Source organism: Rhinolophus hipposideros (genome assembly GCF_964194185.1).
Source record: "Rhinolophus hipposideros genome assembly, chromosome: 5".
Taxonomy (NCBI): Eukaryota; Metazoa; Chordata; class Mammalia; order Chiroptera; family Rhinolophidae; genus Rhinolophus; species Rhinolophus hipposideros.
The window spans coordinates 45,453,200-45,474,775 of record NC_138051.1 but is presented as its reverse complement, the minus strand read 5'-3'; the positions used below and the strand labels follow the sequence as shown (position 1 = coordinate 45,474,775).

At 33.3% G+C, this 21,576-nt stretch overlaps 2 protein-coding genes across 2 annotated transcripts in view; both read left to right on the top strand.

Annotated features, from left to right (window-relative positions):
- LOC308498320 (uncharacterized protein) overlaps positions 1-10,106 on the top strand; it is a 42,875-nt gene extending 32,769 nt beyond the window's left edge. The window contains exons 6-11 of the mRNA XM_081050060.1: positions 2,352-2,476; positions 3,560-3,731; positions 4,980-5,154; positions 6,466-6,589; positions 7,549-7,621; positions 10,006-10,106. The gene's annotated coding sequence lies outside the window, so the exon portion shown is untranslated. The remainder of the gene's footprint in view (positions 1-2,351; positions 2,477-3,559; positions 3,732-4,979; positions 5,155-6,465; positions 6,590-7,548; positions 7,622-10,005) is intronic.
- TRPM7 (transient receptor potential cation channel subfamily M member 7) overlaps positions 1-21,576 on the top strand; it is an 83,695-nt gene that overhangs the window by 11,822 nt on the left and 50,297 nt on the right. The window contains exons 5-11 of the mRNA XM_081050059.1: positions 2,352-2,476; positions 3,560-3,731; positions 4,980-5,154; positions 6,466-6,589; positions 7,549-7,621; positions 10,006-10,106; positions 20,352-20,486. Of these exons, the coding sequence (XP_080906185.1) occupies positions 2,352-2,476; positions 3,560-3,731; positions 4,980-5,154; positions 6,466-6,589; positions 7,549-7,621; positions 10,006-10,106; positions 20,352-20,486 (905 nt within the window). The remainder of the gene's footprint in view (positions 1-2,351; positions 2,477-3,559; positions 3,732-4,979; positions 5,155-6,465; positions 6,590-7,548; positions 7,622-10,005; positions 10,107-20,351; positions 20,487-21,576) is intronic.

Here is a 21,576-nt window from a genome sequence, read left to right as displayed (position 1 = left end):
AGTTATCATTGAATATAAATATATTCAGTTCTTCTGTTAAATAACCTACAGTTCCTAGGTATACATGGTAACTATAAAAGTATTTGGTTTTTCTTTTTAAAAAATAATACATTTTAGAGCAGAGGTTTGGTACATTTGGTCCATGTACCAAATCCAGTCCACTCCTTGTTTTTGTAAAGAAAGGTTTATTGGAACACAGCCACACTCGTTTGTTTTTGTATTATCTGTGGCTACTTTTGTGCTACAGCAGCAGCAATGAATGTTGTGACAGAGACTGTATGTCCTGCAAAGCTTACCATGTTTACTGTTTGATGCTTTACAAAAAAAGGTTGATGATCCCTACTATAGCAAAGTGTTATTCCTGTCAGTTTCTGGCTACTGGTAAATTGTAGAAGAGGGCAGTCTATTACCTAGGCAGTGGTAAGAAGTAGCTTTGAGAATTAATTTTTAATACAGTTGGTGCCAAAAAAATGTATACACATTTTAAGAGAGGAAAACTATTAAAATTGTAATACTTAATATATACTGATAACAAAAGATGAATACAAGTCGCTTTTGACTTCTGCAATTACAAGAGGTGCTCAAAGTGGCTACCATCAGCGTCCAGACACTTCTGATTATGGCGAACTACTGCTTGAGCAACGCTGAACAAAGTGTCCACTTGTATACATTTTTTTGGCACCCCTGGTATACTATAATCTTTCCTTCCAAGTCTTCCCTATCACATATACAGGTTAGATACAAGGAAGGCAAATTAATTTTAATATCCGAAGTAAAACAATTACTACTTAAATTAGCTTGTAAATACCTAATTCATTACTAGCATCTGTGTTTGAACCTCATTGTGTGTCAGGCATTCTCCTGGCTGCTAAAAATATGTCGTTCTACACAACAAATAAAATTACCTTCATGGAGCTTATATTCTAATGGGGGAGATGCAGACAACAAGCATAGCTAAATAATGTATAATATGTTAGATTATAAGTGCTATGAAGACACATGAAATATAAAGGAGGAATAATAAGGGATGGTGGAGGGGGCTTCATTGATAAGAAGACAGTTGAGTAGAGATGGAAGGAATGAGGGAACAAGATAAGAATAATGTGGGGCAGATCATTTAAAGAAAAAGAAACAGCTACTGTTTGTTGGGAGACCAGTAAGAATAGTCTAGTGCACCTTGGTGGAATGAACAAGGAGTGCTAAGTGATGAGATCAGAAAGTTACGGGTGTTTGATGTTGGCTAGAATGGGGTGGCATGGTAAATAGCGGGGCAGTAGGCAGATCATTATATAAGGCCTTGTACTCCAGTATAAATACTTGAGCCTGTACTCTGAGAAAGGACAGTTTTAAGCAGAGTTGATGAGTGAAGATCACTTGGATGATGGTTTGAAAATGGACTGTAAACAGGCAAGGCAGCATTTGGAAGACCAGTGAAGATGCTACTTCCATCTTCAGGTGAGAAATGAGATCTAATGCATTATAAGAACTAAACTGAGTGTTGCACTGGTTTGCTAGGGCTGCCATAACAAAATCCCACAGATTGAGGTAGCTTGAAAAAAAGAAATTTATTTTCTCACAGTTCTGTAGGTCCAAGATCAAGATGTTAGTAGGTTTCGTTCCTCTCTTCTTGGCTTGCAGATGGCAATGTTCTTACTATAATATGTCCTCTTGTGGCCTTTCCTCTGTGCATGTGCATTCCTAATGTCTCTTTTTGTCCAACTTTCTTCTTCCTATGAGGACACCTGTCAGATTGGATTAGGGCTCACCCTAACGGCCTCATTTTAATGTGGTAACTCTTCTAAAGGACCTGTTTTCAAAATCAGTCACATGCTAAGGTACTGGTATAAAGATTTCTATGTAGGAATTTGGGGGAGGATACAGTTCAGTTCATAACAAGTGATAATGAGGAGTTATATACTCTTTTGAATTGTATTTTCTACTGTTCTCCCAGTTTTTGATTCAGTTGGACAACTTGTATAGTTGTGTGTGTGTGTGTGTGTGTATGTTACTTATAGTTCTGAGCCATGCTCTTCATTTTTTTAAAATGATGTGTAACTCAGTAACAAAAAACTGCTTACATGAGGAATCTAAGAGGACGAGGCCTAACAACATAATAAAAGTGAGTTTTACATGTGTTTCAGGCAGTTGTAGTGATTTGATATCATGGTTTTGGTGGGGGTTTTTTACCTTTTTGGTCGTTTTCTTTTGTAAGTTTGTCTTTTGTACCTTTTTGCCTTTTATCGTGTATGTGTAAAGAAAATTAACACAAATTGTAATGTTACAGATCGAGCACGGGATTCTTAACACAGTGGAGACTTTCAAATAAAATGAATTAAATTTTGTATGAACAGGTGTGGCCAAACATGTTGGTGATGCCCTCAAAGAACACGCTTCCAGATCATCTCGAAAGATTTGCACTATTGGAATAGCTCCCTGGGGCGTAATTGAGAACAGAAATGATCTTGTTGGGAGAGATGTAAGAGTGGTTTTAAAATTTTTTATGTTTGAACTTATACATAAACAAAATTAGAGCAAGTGTATTACCGTTCAACTTAAAATTTTCATGAACATACCATACTTTTCGAATTACATTTAAAAAGTTTTTTTCTGAGGTTTTCTTCTCATCTTTTTGAAAATGCATACATAGATAAAATATAGTGTTGGTGCATTTTGGTTTCTGCCTTTTTTGTGTAACTTCCGTGTTTTCCCGAAAATAAGACCTACCTTGAAAATAAGCCCCGTTAAGATTGTCAGCCAGATGGACGCATTTAGTACTTTATGACGATGTTCCAGAAGAAGATGACATGACTGTATTTGAATAAATGTAGATTGTTGTACATGAGAAAAATACGACATCTCCTGAAAATAAGCCCTAGTGCGTCTTTTGGAGCAAAAATTAATATAAAACCTGGTCTTATTTTTGGGGAAATACGGTATAAAGCCCAGTATTATTTTCGGGGAAATACAGTATTTCACAACTCCATATGCCAGTCTTTGTAATTAAAATGTTAATGACCATATGACATTAAGAATTAATTTTATTGTCACTAAGAGTAATGAAATACTAATGTTTTATTTGAATATGTTAAAGACGTGAATTGATTGTGGATATTTATCAAGAGAGTATTTAAATGGAATTACTGAATTACAATAACTTAAGTGCAATTAAATTTCTAATATCAATTTTAAAGATTCTACTTATGGCTAGATAAATAACAATATGACATTTTTGATTGCTCTTATTCAGTGCCCTTTATATATTGCTCTTTATTCACTAATAGCCTAATAGTTTCTTCATATTGTGTGTTTACTTATTTGTTGCTTCTGCCTTTACATGTGATAATGAAATATATATTCTGCAGTAAGAGTCAAAATATCATTCAACCCATATTGATTAATGTTCATCTGCTTAAGCAAAGCTTGTACTTTTTGGTATATTTTCTTTTTGTTACTATAGGTAAATGGAATTTTACCTATACTTGCCTTTGCAGATTATTTCAGTTTATTTTTACTTTATATTTAATCCTTCCCACTAACTCTTATATTTGATATTGTTTAGGTGATTGCTCCTTATCAAACATTATTGAACCCTCTGAGCAAATTGAATGTTCTGAATAATGTGCATTCCCATTTCATATTGGTGGATGATGGCACTGTTGGAAAGTATGGGGCAGAAGTCAGACTGAGAAGAGAACTTGAAAAAACTATTAATCAGCAAAGAATTCATGCTAGTAAGGGAATTTGTAAATTTGTTACTGTTGAAATTATTCTGGGCTGTATTAATTGCTAGCAGCATTCTTAAAAGGTAGAATGCTCTTTGAAGTGCTCATTTCCTTATGTAGCAATATAACATATGAAACAACCAAGAATACCTGACCTTAGACAAAGTAAGACTTAGGAAAAGAAGTCTTAAAGCCAAATAAGGTATTCAGGTATTGAGGCCAAAGCCACAAACGTTCATTTGAAGCTCTGTTGCTACTGTAACCCCATTACAGCCCAAGGAATTCTGAAATATTCTTAATGTGTGATACATTCTAATACATGACTTTGATAGTGAATATTGAAGACTAAACGAGGGGGAGAAAGTGCTTTATTGCGAAGTAAGAATCATCTTGTTTAAAGTTTATAACATGAGTAGGTATCACTCTTCGGGAGGTGTGTCTTCAAAGTTGGTATTCTTGATACTGGTTTTCCTTTCCAACGGTGGTCAAACTTTCTGGTTCAACATTTATATTTTTATTTCAAAAAGAAGAAATTTTGTAATCCTAGGACACGAAGAAGTGAGCTCAGTGACAAAGTGAAATAGAAATTCAAAATTGTAGAACTGTGCATTCAGATTATGGTGGAGTCATAGCATCTCTTAAAATTAGGAATGTCTTAGAATACTATAGTTACTTATATTTTGGGTTCTCTAACTGCATTGCAGGGTATTGTTAAAAACAAAAATTGGTATTCTTCACTAATTTTTTTTCTGTTCTTGTAGAGTTCTTGGATTCTATTGATCAGTTATGTTTAAATCCTGATTCTGTCATTAATTTCTATATTAATGTCTCAGTGTATTTGGAATTAGAAATACACATTTTAAAAATGAATAAAAACATATATAGAAGTTCAACTCAAAGTATTAAAAAGCAAACTAAAAACTAGTTGTTAAAATTTCTTATCTAGAATCCAATTAGTGAAATAAAATAACTTTATTTTTCAATAAATGTGTAAATTCTAGTTTATACCTAATTATGTATTGGATTTCCTAATTTTGTCAGTTAGAACAGACTTTAAGTCAATGAAAAAGTAATTTACCCTGTATTTAATTTATTAATGCCAGACGAACATCATGTTGAATGCTTAAAATGAAGTCAAAACAGTTTTAATAAGAAATTATATTGTGGCCTTTTATTTTTATTTTGTTTTTGATTGGTTAAAAAACAAGATCAAATTACTGAATTTTGCGTAATATCTTAATCTTTTACCTTTTTTAGGAATTGGTCAAGGTGTCCCTGTGGTGGCACTTATATTTGAGGGTGGGCCAAATGTTATCCTCACAGTTTTAGAATACCTTCAGGAAACTCCTCCTGTTCCAGTTGTCGTATGTGAAGGAACAGGCAGAGCTGCAGATCTACTGGCATATATTCATAAACAAACAGAAGAAGGAGGGTAAGTGTATAATTACAACAAATTTTTGATAACTTTATGTAATGAAGCTTGTGGTTTTTGGATATTAGATTCATTTTAGTGTATGAACATGAAAATTTCAAGTTTAATACAATGTCTTGTTAAGGTTTGAGGAAATAGCCTGTCTGATACATTATTGGAATGAATTAAAATATAGCAGTGTATTCTAGAGGACAATTTTGCAAGATCTGTCAAACATACAGAGGCACGTATCTTTTGACCTAGTAGTTCCATTTCTGGGAATTGTTGTTTAGATGTACTTGTACACATGAAATAACATGTTTAAAGTGACTCGTTACAGCACTGTTTGCAATAGTAAAAGATTGGAACAAAATTGAACATATATCAAAGGGATTAGATAAACCAAATAAATTATGATCTATCTGCACAATGGAATAGTTTGTAGCTGAGTAAGGTTGGTATCTGTACTTAGGTTTGGGAAGATTATCAAGATACAGAGGGTCCCAGAAAAATGTATACACATTTTAAGAAAGGAAAAACACTGTATTAAAATTGTAATACTAAATATATACCGATAATAAAAGAAGACTACAAGTCATGTTTGACTTCTGCAATTACAAAAGGTGCTCAAAATGGTTACTATCAATGTAATTTTGATAGTTTTTTCCTTTCTTAAAATGTGTATACGTTTTTTTTGGCACTCTGCATATACACAGAAAAAGGAAGATTTAGAGTAGCATGTAGAGTAGCATAAAATATATTGTGTCATCTTTTATGTAGAAAAAGAGAGGGGATAATTTTTGTATATATAGACAGAGATCCTGGAAAGTTATACAGACTAGTAGTGTTACTTGAAAGCAATTGAGATGGAACAGGTCAGATAGAAGACAGTGGGGAGGAGACTTCCATGAATTTTCACATTTTTAAATTTTAAATTATTTTACATTATATTTTTGAGCCATATAAATATAATACCTATTAAGAAAAATAAAAATGCAAGTATGGTCATGTTTAAGACATTTTGGTGAAATACTGCTCTATACAGCGTAATGTCTTAAAATTATCTTTATATGGTATCTTTTAAAATGTGAATGCTGATATTGCAGCACATGCCTTGTAAAAAATTTTCAGAATAATAACTCCATTCCATTTTACCCCTTATGAATTACAGTGGGAGTCTCATGAAGGAGAGAATTTCACTGAGAGTCAAGTATTTAATATTAATGCACTAGCTTTAAAGGTCTTACATGGAATCACCTGTCCTTCATATCATATTCTACTAATAATGGAAACAGAAATCAGTGAATTAAGTTATGTTACCTCTTACTCTAGGAATCTTCCCGATGCAGCAGAACCTGATATTATTTCAACCATCAAAAAAACATTTAACTTTGGCCAGAGTGAAGCAATTCATTTATTTCAAACACTGATGGAGTGCATGAAAAGAAAGGAGCTTGTAAGTAGATTTTAGCACAGTAAATAAGCCCTTTTATTTTATTCAAAGTACATTTTAAATTGGTGAAAAACTGGTTTTTAATTTGGAATTTAAATTTTTATATATTTTTTTAACTATGTAAAGATGTCATTTATTTTTTTGTTAAAGCTAAAAAGTAGCTTAGAAGAAGAATTATAGTTTTTATACGGTATTGAGACATATATTTGTACATCTGTTTTAGGAAAAGTTTCATAACTAGGCCTCAACAGACAAGGGCCAGAATCAAGGAAGAATGCTAAAGAGTTTGTTAATGGCTCCTCTAAAATCTATTTGTTAATAGACAAAAAACTGTTTTACTCCAAGTGAGTGCTCAAATTAAATTAAAGATCAGTGTTGCTTAATTTTCAGTCATCTAAACATAGCCTTAAGTTTTCAGAGATAAAGTTTATCAACTCTATATGTAGGTGGATGATGTATTTCATTTTTATACACTATGAAATAAAGTTAGTTGAAAATTTTGTATTGAGGTTATTACAGTAGCCTTTTACTTTATGAAAAAGGTTATTAAATAAAAATCTCAAATGGTATTACACTTCAAATAACTTAAAGAAATTTGCAGTAAAATAAATTCTCATCAAGGACACATATAATACAATAAGTGTTCACTCTGTAGAAGGAACAGCAGGATTTTCTCAGATAAGTAATCTATAACCTCAGCCCATAAGTCACTTACTCAGTAGTAAAGAACATAAGATAGGTCAAAAAATGAAACCAAACGTTTTGAATATACTTACCATTTTATTTGATAAATGATACAAAGTCTTTTACAATAATATTATGTTTTTTGGTTCCTTATTTCTGACCAAAAAAATCCTTCCAAAACTGTATCTTCCATGTAGTTTGCAATTACTCTGTTTTATGTCTTATGCCTTGGCTTTTAAAATGTAATGGCATAATATTATGAATTAATCTTTAAATAGATCACTGTTTTCCACATTGGATCCGATGAACATCACGACATAGATGTAGCAATACTTACTGCACTGCTTAAAGGTAAGATTTAAACTTTGTTTTTGTAAGATCATTCATTTATGTCCTGTTTATACAAGATAGGACTTTTTAATTTAGCAAAGTGTTTGGAACTGATTTTTTTTTCAATAATTTTTCTTTGTGAAAGACACATTTCTTTGACAATAAGTTTGCTTTTGTTTTTATCTTGTAGAATTTTTTTAAAAAGTTGATAGCAGGATTTATGCCACCAGACCTATTTAATTATCCTAAGAATGTGTCACATTTTTGATTGGCTAAAAAATAAGTACATAAAGGTAAAAAGATATTAGTTGATAGAAATCCAAAATAGCATTTTTTTTCAATGATTTTTTTTTTTTAATTTTATTGGGAAATATTGGGGAACAGTGTGTTTCTCCAGGGCCCATCAGTTCCAAGTCATCTTCAATGTAGTTGTGAAGGGTGCAGCTCAGCACGAAGTTCAGTCACTGCTTTCAGTCTTTAGTTGGAGGGGGCACAGCCACCATCCCATGCGGGAATTGAACTGGCACCCTTGTTGAGAGCTTGCGTTCTAATCAACTGAGCCATCCGGTCGCCCCTCCAGAAGCTCAGCAGCAGCTCGTTGTCTTCAGTCTAGTTGTGGAGGGCGCAGCTCACTGGCCCATGTGGGAATCGAACCGGCAATCCTGTTGCTCAGAGCTCACACTAACCAACTGAACCATCCAGCCGCCCAAAAAATAACATTCTTAAACATGCAATTTTCATTCTGAAGGGAAATTTGGAAAGAAAACTAGGGATGTCTTCTAGGACGATGAGGTTAAGCACATTGAATTATTTTTCTCTCATTATCTTGCCAAAGACATCCAACTGATATAACAAACAATATTGCAGTGAAAAATCTTTTAAAATTAGAAAGTAAAATGATGTCCCATCTAAGTACCTGAAAACCCCAGTATGCAGTGAGGTGGCAAGAGCAGAGCAAGAGGGCATTATTCTTGTTATCATTTACAAGAATTTCCAAAATATTAGACCACAATAAATGGCCAGTAGATCACACATTTTAAAAATGGTATAATAAAATATAAGATAATATGTACATAATCTTGAGAACAAGAGATCATAAGTAATAGAAAAGCAAGAAACTATTAAGGGAAAGCTCAGTAAATGGGATTGCATGAAAATATGATCTAAAAAGAGAGCACCTAATATTTGCCGTATACTTTCTATGTTTTAGTGGTGTAGAGTATTTATCTCATTTTACCTTTACAATAGTCTTAGGGGGAAGATTTCTTATTATTTTCCTTATTTTATAGATGAGGAAACTAAGGAAAAAGAATGTGGAGGGATCACAGAACTGTTGTTAAAAATAAAAAGATGGCTACCTCATGGAAAAATGAGTCATACTTTATGTAAAAGATATTAGCAGAATAATACAAATCCTTGGAGGAAATGTGGAAAGATGGTTAGTGTTACAATTTTTAGAAAGTAAAGTTTACAAAAAAGTATTTGTCCCTCTAATTCTTATACCTCTGATGGATGTTACAACCTTTCTGGAATGTATTTTGGCAGTATATCAAAAACTTTAAAGTATATGTCCTTCTACTTACCAATTTGGCTCCTATAAAATCATCCTATGTAAATTATCAAACGTGCACAAAGTATACTTACCAGAAAATTCAAAATAACCTGAATGCCCACTAGAATATTTATTGAATAAATTTTAGTTCACCTTTAAAACGTATTGATATGTATACAAGGTAAATCTACCGAGTGTACCAAAAATATGTATATAAGTGGACACTGTGGTTGCTTGAGCAATAGTTTGCTGTAGTCAAAAGTGTCTGGACGCTGATGGTAACCACTTTGAGCACCTCTTGTTATTGCAGAAGTCAAACGTGACTTGTGTTCATCTTTTGTTATCTGTATTTATTATTACAATTTAATACAATTTTCCTTTCTTAAAATGTGTGTATATATTTTTGGCACCCTCCATATATGTACTGTTATAGAAAACTAAGGTATGATACTATGGTACATAAAGCAGGCTGCTGAATACTTTGTATAGTATGATCCACTTTTGCATAAATAATTAAAAGTATACATGTTAATTTATATATGCACAGAGAAACACCTAAAAGGATATTTTTCATAATCTTGTCAGTACTATCTGTATAATAGAAACAGGGCATCTTTTCTTCTCTTTGATCTGAACTGTTTGTAGTGTAAGACTGTGCCTTTTATATAGTTGGAAAATAAAAGTCCTCAACCCTGAGGGTTACCTTTTCTCTTTGAGGCAGGCTACCTCTGAACAGTGACTGACACTAACTGTGTAAGTTAGTTTAAAAGGGAGTGGGGAGAATCCATAAGTGTTCACATTTTAATGAAGGTAAATTAATTGAACTTATCAACTGTTTTCTTTATTCAATTAGGTACTAATGCATCTGCATTTGACCAGCTCATCCTTACATTGGCATGGGATAGAGTTGACATTGCCAAAAATCATGTATTTGTTTATGGACAACAGTGGCTGGTATGTAAAATAATCTTTATATAATATAATTAAACTAAAAGTCTTGGAACTATAACCTAACTTGACATGTTACCTGTCAAATACAAAATTTATCGAACTGCAAACTTATTTTACCTAAACATTTCTACAACATTCAAATTCATTTAGGATTTAGTAAGTTCTATTTGTCCCTTGATAAAGTGTTATTTTTTTATAGGATAGAGATCTTTAAAAATCCCAGAACTGAAAGAAGTCTTAGAAGTAGTGCTTATTTTATGCAATCTGTGTTCATTGGGGATGTTGTGTGTAATTTTCTTTTCACGTTCTTGTCTGGTTTGGGTATCTGTAATTCTGGCATCATAAAATGAATTTGGAAGAGTCCACTCCTCTTGCATGTTTTGAGGATTGGTATTAATTCTATTTTGAATGGTAGAATGAATCATTGAATCTGTCTGCTCCTGGACTTTTGTTTTTTGGGAGGTTTTTGAAAATTGCTTCCATCTTAATAGTGTAATCAGTCTGTTTATATTTTCTGTTTCATCATTATTCGATTTTAATGGGTTATTTGTATGTTTTTAGGAGTTTTCCATTTTTTCTGGGTTGTCCGATTTGTTGGCGTATGATCACTCACATGACTATTTCTGTGGTGTCGGTTGTCACTTCTCTTTCATTTCTGATTTTATTTATTTGAGTCCTGTCTGTTTTTCTGGGTGAGTCTGTTTTTTTCTTGTTTTCCCAACTTTGTCTGTCTTTTCAAAGAACCAGCTCTTAGTTTCATGGATTTTTCTTTATTATCTTTTTGGTCTCAACTTCATTTATTTTTGCTGTAATCTTTATTTCCTTTCTTCTACTCACTTAGGGCTTTGTTTGTTCTTTTTCTAGTTTCTTGAGGTGTAAAGTTAGATTAAGTTTTGTTTTTGAGGTAGGCATTTTATTGCTGTGAACTTTCCTCTTGTAACTGCTTTTGCTGAACCCACAAAGTTTGGTATATTTCCATTTTCGTTTGGATGGAATGTTTTGTGTATATTTAAGTCTGTCTGATCTAATGTGTCATTTAAGGCCAATGTTCCCTTACTGATTTTTTGTTTTTCTGGATTATCTCTCCATCGATGTGAGATATTAAAACCCCCCCCCCCACTATTATTGTATTACTATTTCTCCTTTTAGGTCTATTAATACTTGCTTTGTATATTTAGAAGCTCCTATGTTGGGTGCATAAATATTTACAAATGTTTCCTCCTGTTGGATTGAGCGCTTTATCATTATGTAGTGCCCATCTTTGTCTCTTAATACAGTTTTTGTTTTAAAACCTATTTTGTCTGATATAAATATAGCTACTTCAGCTTTCTTTTGATCTTAATTTCCATGGAATATCTTTTTGCATCCCTTCATTTTCAGTCTGTGTGTGTCTTTACCTCTGAAGTGAGTCTCTTGGAGGCAGCATGTAGATGGGTCTTGTTCTTTAAATCTATTCAGCCACCCTATGACTTTTGATTGGAGTATGTAGTCTTTTTACATTTGTCAAAGTAAGTGTCAAAGTAATTATTGATAAATGTGCACAGATTGCCATTTTCTTAATTGTTTTCTGACTGTAATTCTTCTGTTCCTTTCTTCTCTTGCATTCTTCCTTTGTGATTTGATGACTTTCTTTAGTGATATATTTATATTCCTTTATCTTTTGTATGTTTACTGTGGGTTTTTGCTTTGTGCTTACCATGAAGCTTACATCTAACAGCTTATATCTATAACAGTCTATTTTAAGTTGATAACAAGTTTAATCTCATTCTAAAGCTCAACGTTTTTACTTTTCTCCTGCCACATTTTCTTTTGATGTCATATTTTAGATCTTTTTATCTTGTATATACTTTAACTAATTATTATAATCAGTTATTTTTACTAATTTTGGCTTGTAACTTTCATAGTAGCTTTATAAGTGATTAATCCACTATCTTTCCTATATTTACCTTTCCAGTGAGATTTATTCTTTCATGTATCTTTTTTATTACTAATCACTAAGCACCCTTTCTTTTCATTTTTTTTTAACATTTTTTTAACATTTCTTGGAAGGTGGTTTAGTAGGAATTAACTACTTTAGCTTTTGGTTGTCTGGAAAACCTTTATCTCTCTTTCAGTTCTGAATAACTTTTCCAGGTAGAGTATTCTTGGTTGGAAGTTTTCTTCTTTTAGCACTTTGAATATATCGTGCCACTCCCTTCTGGCCTGCTGGAAAATCTGCTGATTGTTTGGGGGTTCTCTTGTATGTAAGAAGTTGTTTTTCTCTTTCTGCTTTTAATATTCTCTCCTTGTCTTTAAGTTTTGATGTTTTAATTATGTTCTTGGTAAGGGTTTTGTGGGTTCATCTTATCAAATCTGTCCGGATGTGGATGCCTGTTTCCTTCCTCAGGTTACGGAAGTTTTCAGCTATTTCCACAAATAAGATTTTTTTCCCCTTTTTCTTCTCCTTCTGTGAGCCCTATAATAGAATGTTAGCCCATTTGATATTGTTCATTAAACTGTATACACTGTTTTCATTATTTTATTACTTTTTGCTGCTCTGATTGGGTGAGGTCCACTGCCCTGTCCTTGATTCACTGATCCTTTCTTCTGTTTCATCTAGTCGGCTATTGAGGCCTTTTAGTGTACTTTTCAGTTTCATTATTGCAGTCTTAAGTTCTGTGACTTCTATTTGGTACATTCTTATAATTTCCATCTATTTGTTTAAATTCTCACTATGTTAATCCATTCTTTTCCCCAGTTCTGTGAGCAACTTTGTGACCATTACTTTAAACTTTTTGTCAAGTAAATTACTTATCTCCATGTCATAAATGTTGTTTCTGTGACGTTTTGTCTTGTTCTTTCATTAGGAATGTATTCTGCTTGTTTCTTCATTTTACTTGACTCACTTTATTGGTTCTGTACAGATAAAACAACCACCTCTCACAATTTTGAAGGAGTGGCCTTATGTGTGTGGGGGGGTGAACCTTGTCATTCAACCCTGCCCCATTTCTTTATTGTCTCTCAAATCTTTGTGCTTGTCTAAGCAGACTATTATATTTTTAATAACTCCCAGTAGTTAAGGATGTGCCAAGACTTGTTGTCCTCAAGGGGAGAATCTCAGCACCTATATTCAGGCTGATGGGAAGCCAGACTCTTTACAACAGCTTTTAAAAATCCTCAGCAAAATATTAGGCAACCATATTCAGCAGTACATTAAAAGGCTCATTACTGTGATCAAATAGGATTGGTTCAGGTGATGCAAGGAGGGTTCAACATCCACAAATCAGTGTGATACACTGCATTAACAAAATGAAGGATAAAAATCGTATGGTCATCTCAATACACGAAAAGCATTTGACAAAATTCAACCTTTATTTATGAAACTCAACAAAATGGATATAGAGGGAATGTACCTCAATATAATAAAGATAATATATGACAAGCCCACAGGTAATGTCATGATCAATAGTGAAAAGCTGAAAGCTTTTCCTCTAAGATCAAGAACAAGACAAGGATGCCCACTCTCACCACTGTTACTCAACATAGTGCTGGAAGTCCTAGCCAGAGCATTTAGGCAAGAAAAAGAAATAAAAGGCATGTAAGTTAAAAAGGAAGTGGTAAAATTGTCACTATTTGTAGATGACATGTTATATGTGGAAAACCTTAAAGACTCCATCAGAAAATGTTAGAATAACACATTTAATAAAATTGTAGGATACAAAATGAAAACACAAATTTCTGTTGTGTTTCTATACACTAATAATGAACATTAAGAAAGCGAAATTAAGAAAAAGTCCATTTACAGTTGCATTAAAAAGAATAAAATGCCTAGGAATAAATTTAATCAAGGAGTTGTAAGACCTGTATATTGAAAACTAAAAAATATTATGGGTGAAATTGAAGAAGACACAAATAAATGGAAACATATTCATGGATAGAAAAAGTCAGTATTGTTGAAATGTCTATACTACCTAAAACAGTTTAAAGATTCAGTGCAATCCATATCAAAAGTCCAGTGGCATTTTTTTCAGAAATAGAACAAATAATCCTAAATTTATATGGAAAAACAAGAGAGCCCAAATAGCCAGACCAATCTTGACAAAGAAGAACAAAACGGGGGTGGGGGGGTGTCATGCTCCCTGAATCCTGACTACATTCAGATCTCTGATAATTAAAACATTATGCTATTGTCATAAAACGGACATATAAATAAGGAGTGGAATAAATTACAGAACTCAGATGAAACAGTTCCATTTGTGACAACATGGATGAATCTTGAGATTATTATGCTAAGGGAAATAAGTCAGACAGAAAAAGTCGAGAACCATATGACTTCACTGATATGTGGGATATAAAACTGAAAGCAACAAAGGAACAAAACAAAGAAACAAAAACTCATAGATACAGACAATAGTTTAGTGATTACCAGAGGGTAAGGGGATTGGGGGTGGTAGAAGAGGGTAAACAGTTAAATATATGGTGATGGAAGGAAAATAAATAAATAAAATTTCAAACAAAAAAACTATGGAGCACAGAAATAAACCCCTGCATGTAGGGTCAATTAATTTGTGACAGTGAGCCAAGAGTATGTGATGGGGAAAGAGCAGTCTTGTCAGTAAATGGTGTTGGGAAAACTGGACAGCCATATGTAAAAGAATGAAACTTGACCACCATTTTATATCACACAAAAAATTAACTCAAGATGGATGAAAGACTTAAATGTAAGACCTGAAACCATAAAACTAGAATAAAACACAGGCAATAAGCTCCTTGCTACAATTCTTGGTGATACTGTTTTTAATCTGACAATAAGCAAAAGCAGCAAGAGCAAAATAAACCACTGGGACTCCAAACTAAAAAGCTTCTGCACAGCAAACACAAGAGTCAAAAAATGAAAAGACAACCTATTGAATAGGAGAAAACATTTGCAAATCATATATTTTTCAAGAGTTTAATATACACCCCCCCCAGAAACCTCATACAACTCAATAGGCAAAAAAAAAAAAATCCAATTAAAAATGGACAGATCTGAATAGATGTTTTTTTCCCAAAGAAAACGTACAAGGTCTGACAGTTCAGCTTGTGAACTCATCCTAGAGAAAGTGCTACATACCTCATTGCTGAATATCACCACAGTCACTTTTGAAGTACTCCCCTATGCATTGACACCATCACCTAGTCCACCTTTTAGAGCAATTTTGGAACTCTTTCTGGAATGGCCATCAGCTCTATCGTCATCTTACCCTTGATGTCCTGAATGTCATCGAAATGTTTTCCTTTCAATATTTCTTTTTTCTTTGGGTAAAGAAGTCATTGGGGGCCAGATTAGGTGAGTACAGGGAGGGTGCTCCAATACAGTTGCTTGTTTACTGACTGAAAATTCCCTCACAGACAGTGCGTGTGAGCTGGTGCATTGTCGTGATGCAAGAGCCATGAATTGTTGGCGAAAAGTTCAGGTCGTTTTCATCTTTTTCACGCAGCCTTCTCAGCACTTCCAAATAATAAACTTTGTTAACTGATTGTCCAGTTGGTACAAATTCATAATGAATAATCCCTCTGATATCAGAAAATGTTAGCAACATTGTTGTAACAAGTTTGTGAATTTAATTGTTAGACCTCGTACTAATTGCCAACAGGCACATGAAAAGGTGCTCAATATCAGTTATCAGGGAAATATAAACAAAACCAAAATGTGATATCACCTCACATCTGTTAGAATGTCTGTTATCAAAAAGACAAGAAATAAGAATTGACGAGCATATGGAGAAAAGGGAACCCTTGTGCACTGTTGCTGGGAATGTAAATCGATACAGCCACTATGTTAAACAGTATGGAGATTTCTCAAGAAATTAAAAATAAAACTGTGCTCTTCAGCAGTTCCACTTCTGGGTATTTATCAGAAGAAAATGAAAATGGTAACTTGAAAGGTTACATGCACCTGCATGTTTATGGCAGCATTATTTACAGTATCCAAGATACTGAAATAACCTAAGTATCCATTGATGGATGAATGGATAAAGAAATTGTGATACACACACACACTCACACACACACACCTAGCTTGAGGGCATTATGTTAAGTGAAATAATTTAGACATCGAAAGATAAATACTGTGATCTCTATTATATGTGGAATTTAAAAATATATCAAGCTCATAAATAGAATGGTTTTGTGGTTGCCATAGGCAGGGATTGGGGGTGGAAGAATGAAGGAAAGGGATTAAGAGTTTTAAAAAAATGAGATCGTGCTCTATATAGAAGAGAACTCATAGAGCGTTCTCTTGGATGTTTCCACCAGTTCCTTCTGCAGTTTTCCCGATCTCACTGAATGGCACCAACCTCTTCCCAGTTTCTTAGACAAGAATCCTTAGTGTCGTTTTTTACTTTTCTTTCTCATATATTACAGTCAAATTCCATTTGTAAATCTTTTCACATTTCCTTTCGAAATACCTGGTTTTATCATCCTGGTCCAATCTACTATCACCCTTCTGTATTGTTCTACCAGCATCTAGTGTGGTTTCCTTCCTCTCATTCTTCATCTCCTTTTACAGACAGGAGATGAATCACATCACATTTACCCAAAGCATAGCCCAGAGCCCTTACGGTAACCCACAAGGCTTTACATCATCTGCCCCATTACTATCTCTCTTACTTTACATGTTCCCATTATCCACTTTGCTTTTATGTAGCCATTGGCCTTCTTGCTGTTTTTAGAACATACCAAGATTGCTCCTCTTTCTAGGCTTTGTACTGTTTTCTCTGTTTGGAACATTATTCCCCTAGATACCTTCCTGGGCTTGCTGCCGCTCTCTTTCTGGCATGTAACCATGTCTCCTGCTTAGTTTGGCTCTTACTGTCCACCCGATTTTAATAGCAGCCCTCTGTGACAGGATTTTGTGTGTTCTTCTTGGTCATTTTTTCTCTTAAGCATTTATCATCCTCTGATAAACCATATATTTTAGCTATTTATCTGTCTACTCCTAGAAAGTAAATTTTATGAAAGCAAGAATATTCTTAAGTTTTGTGCATTGCTTTATTCACAGCTTGGCACATAGTAAGTACTTGCCAAATTTTTGTTACATGTCTGACTCAGTAGGAGGCTGGGTAACTTAAATGTTCATTCGTACTTTGGAATATCATCTTTTCACCCATCCTCCTAAATACCTCTTCCATCTGGCAACCCAGACAGTTCTTTTTTAAAACAAAAAATTTGTTAAGCCTTTACAGAGAATGAGCTAGGTCTTTTCTATCTACACAGTGTAAACAGCAAATTGCTGAAAACTGCATAGCGTGATCTTAATTGTGGCAAATTCTGTTTATGAAGGTATACACATTCATGCATATCCACATGTGGTCTAAGAACCTTTATGGAAACTAAATATGGGATATGTCTGCAGACATGATGATGGCCAGAGGAAAGAAAGTTTTATACCATTTGTGATATTTGATTTTTTTTTTTTAAACCATGGGCATATATTTCCTATGTGATAATGAAAAAACGTCCGTCATTTCCCCTTACATTATTACAAAGGAAGAGATGGATGTTAATCAGCTGTGGGAAAACTCCTACAGAAAGCCAACCTTTTATTCCACTGAATAATTTCATTGGATTTTTGGTTTCCTGAGATGTAAAGGCTTTGACAAAGCCTTTATCTTCTATGTATATGTGGATTTATTCTGCACAATGTTGTATATTTGATTTTATGGTTAATGCAGAGTTGGCAGGACAATTTTTTTACTTTTTTCGTCTTGATTGTTAGGAGTTCAGTTTGCATTAAATGTATCAAGAAATGTTGCTTAGGAAGTAGAAAATTTTTTTAAACTAAATCTTTTTTTCCCAGATATGTCAATTTAGTTAGACTTTATTTTTCTAGGGCAGTGGTTATAGACCCAATCAGTTCAAACAGTTCTTTTTTCTTTTTCTTTTTTGATAATTTTTTATTTTTCAATTACAGTTGATGTATAATATTATATTAGTTTCACATGTACAACATAGTGATTAGACATATAACTTATGAAGTGATCACCCTAATAAGATTAGTACCCATCTGACACCACACATAGTTGTTACAGTGTTGTCGACCATCCTTATGCTATACTTTACATCCTCATGACTGTTTTTTGTTGTTGTTGTTGTTGTTGTTTTAATTTGTTGGGTAATATTGGGAAACAGTGTGTTTCTCCAGGGCCCATCAGCTTCAAGTTGTTGTTCTTCAATCTAGTTGTGGAGGGCGCAGCTCAGCTCCAAGTCCAGTCGCTGTTTTTCAATCTTTTAGTTGCAGGGGGCACAACCCACCATCCCATGCAGAAATTAAACAGGCAACCTTGTTCAGAGCTCGCACTCTAACCAACTGAGCCATCCGGCCACCCCTCCAGACTGTTTTTATAACTGGTAATTCACACATTTTAATCCCTTTCCCCTTTTCACCCATCCTAAATACCTCTTCCATCTGGCAACCCAGACAATTCTTTTTTAAAAGAAAAAATTTGTTAAGCCTTTTTTATTATACAAAAATGACATTTTATAAATACACAGATTTTTTTTTAAAAAATTATAATGCCCTAATTTTTTAAAAAGCCAGAGAAATAAAAGTGATTTATAAGAAAAATAGATATTTAAATATGCAGATATTCAAGATTGGCAACATATAAAAGATATAATAAGTAGAATGCTTTCACATGTTATTCATAGAATCAGTTTAAATGCTGCAGTTGAGTACTGACTAATACAGGAATGTTATTGGTAACTTAAATTCTATGGGGAGCAAAAAAACCCCCCTTACAAGTACTGGATTAAGGAAAGGGCAGTGAGAGGATCAAGTCAGCAATAGAGTAAAATTTGTTAATGTTAGAATAAGTAATAAATAGAATTATTTGTATGTGATAAGAGAGAGAAGGATATATATAATATTAACTAAAATAAGAATAACATGACATGATAAATTACAGGTTGTTGATATGAGAAAATGTGTTACATTCTTTTAAATTAGTTGGGTTTTATTTTTAAGTGCAATGTCAAAATATTTTCCTTGTTATGACCTAGAATTGAGTGAACAATATCACAGAAAACATCTTCCATTTTGAAATCCTATCATGTATAAGGCATGCATTTAGTCTGTATATAGAAATATCTTGGAGTCCATATCCTTTGTTAAGTGACAGAAATAGAGGATACATTGGAGAAAGAAGTGGTAATAGGAGCTGTGTAGAGAAGTTGTATAGTTGTATTGTTAACTTCTGAAGACAAAATAAGAATAAATTTGAAAACCAACAGGCAAAAAAAATTTGCAAAAATATTGGTATTGATTTTCACCAGAGTTTTTTTAAATCATATAGTACCAAAATGTTAAAAATAATACAGAAGCAATAATATGAGATACTCGTAATATCCCATACTAATATATTAATATTAAATATATTAATATTCTGTTAATAAAGTAACCTTTATTAATGATATTCAAGGAAATCTCTTTGTGTCTCCACTAACTTAATAGCATTGATTGGAAGTTTGTTAAAGTCTATAAAACTTAAAAGGAACAGCTACAAATGCTGACTGATATTCATGTGTTATATTAAACTCAAATGGCACAGGTTGTATTGTTAAGAGATGTGGTTTTTCTCTTACAGTGAATAATTTGTTAAAGTTCTAAAGAAAACTAAGTAGTCTTGTCTAACTTATATGATGGTTCTGTTTTTTTGAAAGTTCATCATAGAAAAAATCATGATAGTCTACTTTGTGTTTATACTATATGTAAAGCAGTATTACTAGATTTTCATTCATGAGCATCTAACAGGATAATAGAAAGTTGTGTGAGATGTGGGACAATTTGTTTGTGAGTGAGATTGTCTGGCATATTGCATGATTTCTGGTATCTTTTGATCCTACCCATTAAATGTTAGTAATGGCTCCCAGTTACTGAAATGATCCTTCCAAAATACCTTTCCTAAATATTGAAAATCATTGCTTTAGGGTATTTTTTCCCTAAATTTAGTTGATAATGGATTCTCTCTTGTTCGCCCCCACACACACGTCACACTTGCTCTCCTGCAAAATAGTGTTTGTAGAATGTTGTTTGGGGAATGCTATTCTAGAGATGTCTTTTCATCTCTTCTCTATATACCTTAAGTTCTAACCTTTTTCTATTTTGCATCTTTTTAATTTTCTAAAACTGTTTGGGATCAAGGAGGTATAAATGCCAAGGACTTGAATTTAGAACTGTTCGTGTAATTAGAATGTGTGAAACACATTTATTAATATTGATACTCTTAGGTTGGATCCTTGGAACAAGCTATGCTTGATGCTCTTGTAATGGACAGAGTTGCATTTGTAAAACTTCTTATTGAAAATGGAGTAAGCATGCATAAATTTCTTACCATTCCTCGACTGGAAGAACTTTACAACACTGTAAGTATATGTTAATATTCTTTGTTAACTAAATTTTATCATCATCGTTGGGAAGTGTCATTTTATCTGAACTTATTCAATCCTATTGGTAAAATCTTGAATGTCTTGCTAGATTACATCAAAAAATTACAGTCTTAGTGCAGATTGGAAGCCCTTTTCCCTGTTTCTGGGGACCTCCCCTGTCACTGTAGCCACATAGGAAAGAGATGTAGTGTTATCAACCTTGTCTCCCTTTCCCTCCCCTCACCCTTTTTTAAAACTATAGGATCAACTTCCTAATTATAGAGTCACTATATTTCTTTTTTTTGGTGGTCATTTGTTATGCTAAATATCTTTTGATTCCTTTGCCTAATGGAGAAATTACACATTGCTCTTCCTTTTCATTTTTTATATTCATCATTTGACCTTGTGGTGTTCCCCTTTTAGCTTACACACTGTTTTTTGTTATTTATCTCCTGAAAACAAATTATTCCCTTCACAAAGCCTTTCTGATTTCATGTCTCTAGCATTGGAGAGGGTAAATAAATACTACTCTTCTTATTGGTTTCCATGTTACGAATATAATTGAGCTATACTTTGAGGAGCGCTGTGACCAAATCCTAGCTTCCTAATTTTGACTTCTCTGCAAAGCTGTGTTCTACCTATTTATTTTCTACCTATATATCTCCTTTTCATTTCTAATGTCTTTGCACTACCCAGTCATTTCCAGTCTCTACTACTTTTGTAATCTAATCTCCTAGTCTTTCTTCACATCACTCTTTAATTATTCTTGTAATCACATATTTTACCACATATTTTCCCAGTTTAAAAACTCTTGATGGCTCTCCAAAATATACAGAATAATATTGAAATCCTTAGGTTGATTTTCAAAGCTCTCCAGCTTTTAAAACTTTGAAATTTTGCCCCAGCTATCTCTCTCACTTGGTCTTTGTAGTCTCATACCCACTGAGTATTTCAACTATATTATCCACCTACCATTTTTCCCAAAATACAATTTTAAAAAATTGTTTGGTCTTTACATGGTGCTGGTCTGTTTTTCTTCAAATTATTCCAAACTTGCTGGAATTTTATTCATTGTTTAGAACTTAGT